This window comes from Corticium candelabrum, chromosome 2 (assembly GCF_963422355.1).
Source record: "Corticium candelabrum chromosome 2, ooCorCand1.1, whole genome shotgun sequence".
Taxonomy (NCBI): Eukaryota; Metazoa; Porifera; class Homoscleromorpha; order Homosclerophorida; family Plakinidae; genus Corticium; species Corticium candelabrum.
In genome coordinates, this window is record NC_085086.1 from 638,922 (window position 1) to 642,400 (window position 3,479).

General features: G+C 49.3%; 1 protein-coding gene across 1 annotated transcript in view; it reads right to left on the reverse strand.

The window, feature by feature from the left end:
* Positions 1-3,260, reverse strand: part of LOC134198264 (uncharacterized protein K02A2.6-like) — a 3,941-nt gene extending 681 nt beyond the window's left edge. Inside the window, exon 1 of the mRNA XM_062667625.1 lies at positions 1-3,260. This exon is cut by the window's left edge and continues 681 nt beyond it. Coding sequence (XP_062523609.1) covers positions 1-3,260 — 3,260 coding nt within the window.
* Positions 3,261-3,479: the final 219 nt, after the last annotated feature.

A 3,479-nucleotide genomic window follows, 5' to 3' on the forward strand; every position in this document is an offset into this window, starting at 1 on the left:
GTTACATGATTAAAGCCATAAGCTGCAGCAAAGTGTTTCATCTCCTTTGAGTCAAACTGTGGTCCGTTGTCGCTCACAAACGTGATTGGAACGCCGTGGCGAGAGAAGATGGCTTTCAGAGCGGTAACAACATTTGTCGAGGTAGTAGTGGTCAATTTCTGAACTTCTACGTATCTGGAATAGTAGTCTACTACAAGGAGATGTGAAACCCCTTTCAACTCAAACAGGTCGGCTGCAACACGTTCCCAAGGGTGGTTAGGGAGAGGGGTTGGCAGAAGAGGTTCAGTGGCAGTGGGGGTGGATCGCTGACAATCAGGACATGCCTTGACGAATTCTTCAACGTTTTTGGTTACCCCGGGCCACCATACTGAGGATAAAACTCTTTGGCGACATTTCTGAATGCCTTGGTGCCCTTGATGTATTTTCTGCAATGTCTCTCTCTGCAATTTCTTTGGAACCACAATGCGGCTGCCATACAGTAGTAGGTTGTCATGGGTGCTGAGCTTTCCGCGTTCTGCCCAGTATCGAGCGAGGTCTCCCTTAATTTTGTTTCTGGTGGGCCATCCCTGCATGACATATGTCATTACCTCCGAGCAAATAGGGTCTTCCTGTTGGGCTCTCCGGTATGCATCCAGACGGTCTTCATTTGCAGGAAGGTACGAGATAAAGGCTTCAACAAACGACTCTGTCGCACTCTCTTCGTTTTTATCATTTTCCCCTGCAGGGGTCACAGGTGCGCGAGAGAGTGTGTCCGCCGTATATAGGAGCTTCCCCGGAACATGGGATATTTTGTAGTCGAACCGTGTCAGACGTAATCGAAATCGCAAGATTCTCGGTGGGAGTCGATCGAGGCTCATTGTGCCAAGTAGAGGGACCAAGGGCTTGTGGTCAGTCTCTAACTGGATAGACTTCCCAATAACGTAATCTGAGAATTTCTCGCACGCCCACACAAGAGCCAGACTCTCCTTCTCAATTTGAGAATATCTCTGTTCTGTCTCGGTTATGGACCGGGAGGCGTAGGCGACGGGTTTCCACACTGCTGGTTGATGCTGCTGCAGAAGAACTGCTCCCAGCCCATAAGCAGAGGCGTCTGCACAGATTTTTGTTGCCTTTTCCAGGTCGTATAAAGCTAAAACTTTCGGTGTAGTCAATTCCTTCTTGACCTTTGAGAAAGCGTCGTATTGGGACGGTCCCCACACCCATGACCGCCTACTGCTCAGAAGCTCACGAAGAGGCTTTGACAATTCGGCGATGTGTGGGGTAAACTTGCTGAGCTGATTGACCATACCCATGAATCTCCGTAGTTCCGTTGCTGTGGTAGGTTGTGCCATCTTCAGGACAGCTTCCGTTTTCTGGGGATCTGGGGAAATACCCTGTGCACCAATTACATGCCCCAAGAACGTCAGACGCTCCTTGTTGAACTCGCATTTCGTGCGGTTTAGGGTTAATCCAGACTTCTGCAGTTTCTGCAGGACAGCGTGGAGTCGGGAGTCGTGCTCTTCTTGTGTGCGTCCGAAAACTAGGACGTCATCCATGTGACAAGGGACTCCTTTTTGGCCAGATAAGATGCCGTTCATGAGCCGCTGGAACAGCTCAGGCGCACTAGATATACCGAAAGGTAGTTTGTTGAAGGCGAATCTCCCGAACGGCGTAATGAATGTGGTGAGCGGTCTGGATTCCTCGGCCAGTGGAATCTGCCAAAACCCACAGTTGGCATCCAACTTGCTAAATACCGTAGCTCCGGCCAAACAAGCCAGTGTGTGGTCAACTTTTGGAAGAGGGTAGACTTCCCTCAAAACACTCTCATTCAGTGGCCTGTAGTCAACGCAAATACGAATCGCCCCTGATTTCTTTGGAACTACGACCATTCCAGCGCACCATGATGTTGGCTGATCCACCTTTGAGATGACTCCCAAGGACTCCATCCGGGCTAATTCTTCTTGGACTCTCTGTCTGAGAGGCAGTGGGACGTTCCTTGGGGTGAACAGAGCTAAGGGTTTAGCCCCTGACTTCAGCTTGATTTCATAAGATTCTTGGAATGTGCCTAGCCCTCTGAACATTGGAAGATACTGATCTGGTACTGACGAGGCGACCAAGTTGACTGGAACAAGTATGTTCAATGATGTGATTGCCGGAAGACCAAGGAGATTGCGCTGTAGCCCTTTTACCACATATACTTTCTGGACACATGACCTACCCTTGTAGCTTAAGGTAAGAGGTAACTCCCCTAAAACCTCCAACGGCTTCCGATCTGGCCCACATAATTTTCGCGTAGCTTTCTGGATTTGCTGTGGGTTCAGAGCCTGCAAGGTATGTTCTGAGATAACGGTAACCTCTGCTCCTGTATCCAACTTGAACGAAGTATGTTGACCCTCCACTGAAATAGTGCTGTTCCAAGAGTTTCCTTGTTCCAGGTTAACTATGTACAAATACGACACATCACAACATTCTTCAGCCTCTCTTTCCTCCATGACGTCTGCAACTGCCTTTGAGAAACAATGCTGGTTGTAATGGCCTCTTTTCTTACACCTGTGACACGTCGCATCCTTGGCTGGGCATTCCTGTCGTGCATGTGATGGTGACCGTCCACACCGTGTACAGCTGGTGAGGCTCCCTGAATTTGTAGCTCCTGCCTTGCTGGATGTGAATGGTTTCTTACCAGGTGGTTTTTGTACTCTCCTGTGGAAGGGGTGTCCCGTGTAATTCACTGACTCGATTGGCGACTCTTGCAAGATCCCATGTTGCTTCCGAATGGCTTCCCGCTGTCGAACTGTTTTCTTGGCTTTGTCCAATGTCAGCTCGGCGTCCATCTGCAAACGCTCAGCCAGGGAGGTGTCACGAATTCCTATAACAATGCGATCTCTGATCATTTCGTCTTTCAGATCCCCATAGGCACAATTCTCAACCAAATTATAGAGACTCGTGATGAACTGCTCGACGGATTCGTCTTCTTTCTGACACCTGCGGTTGAATTGGGCACGCTCGAATATTACGTTTTTCCTTACTTTGAAGAAATCGTCGAGCTTTCTCAGGACAGTCTCGTACGACTTTCTCTCCTCGTCAGAAATGCTGGTGGATGCGAGGACGTCCTCTGCATCTTCCCCCATGCAATAGAGTAGTGTACTTACTTGCCGCTCGTTCACCCCCTCAGATAGCCCGGACGCGAGACGGAATTGCTCGAATCGCCGCCGCCATTTTGGCCAGTCGTCTGGGTTTTCAAACGAGAACGGCGTCGGAGGCTGTAACCGAATGCTAGTCATCGTTCAGACTCCTGTCACCATGTAGTGTCGTCGTAAGTTTACTCACGAGCTTCGACAACTCAACAGACTCTGTAATAACTCAACGACTGCAGTACGCATGCGTCCCTTACTTCTAGACTATTCTACTAGCGCGCGCACACAACTAATACTAGTGTCATTACTCTACAAGTTACAGTCCACTTCCGTTGTGCTACCGCGAAAACGGAAGTCTTATCACTA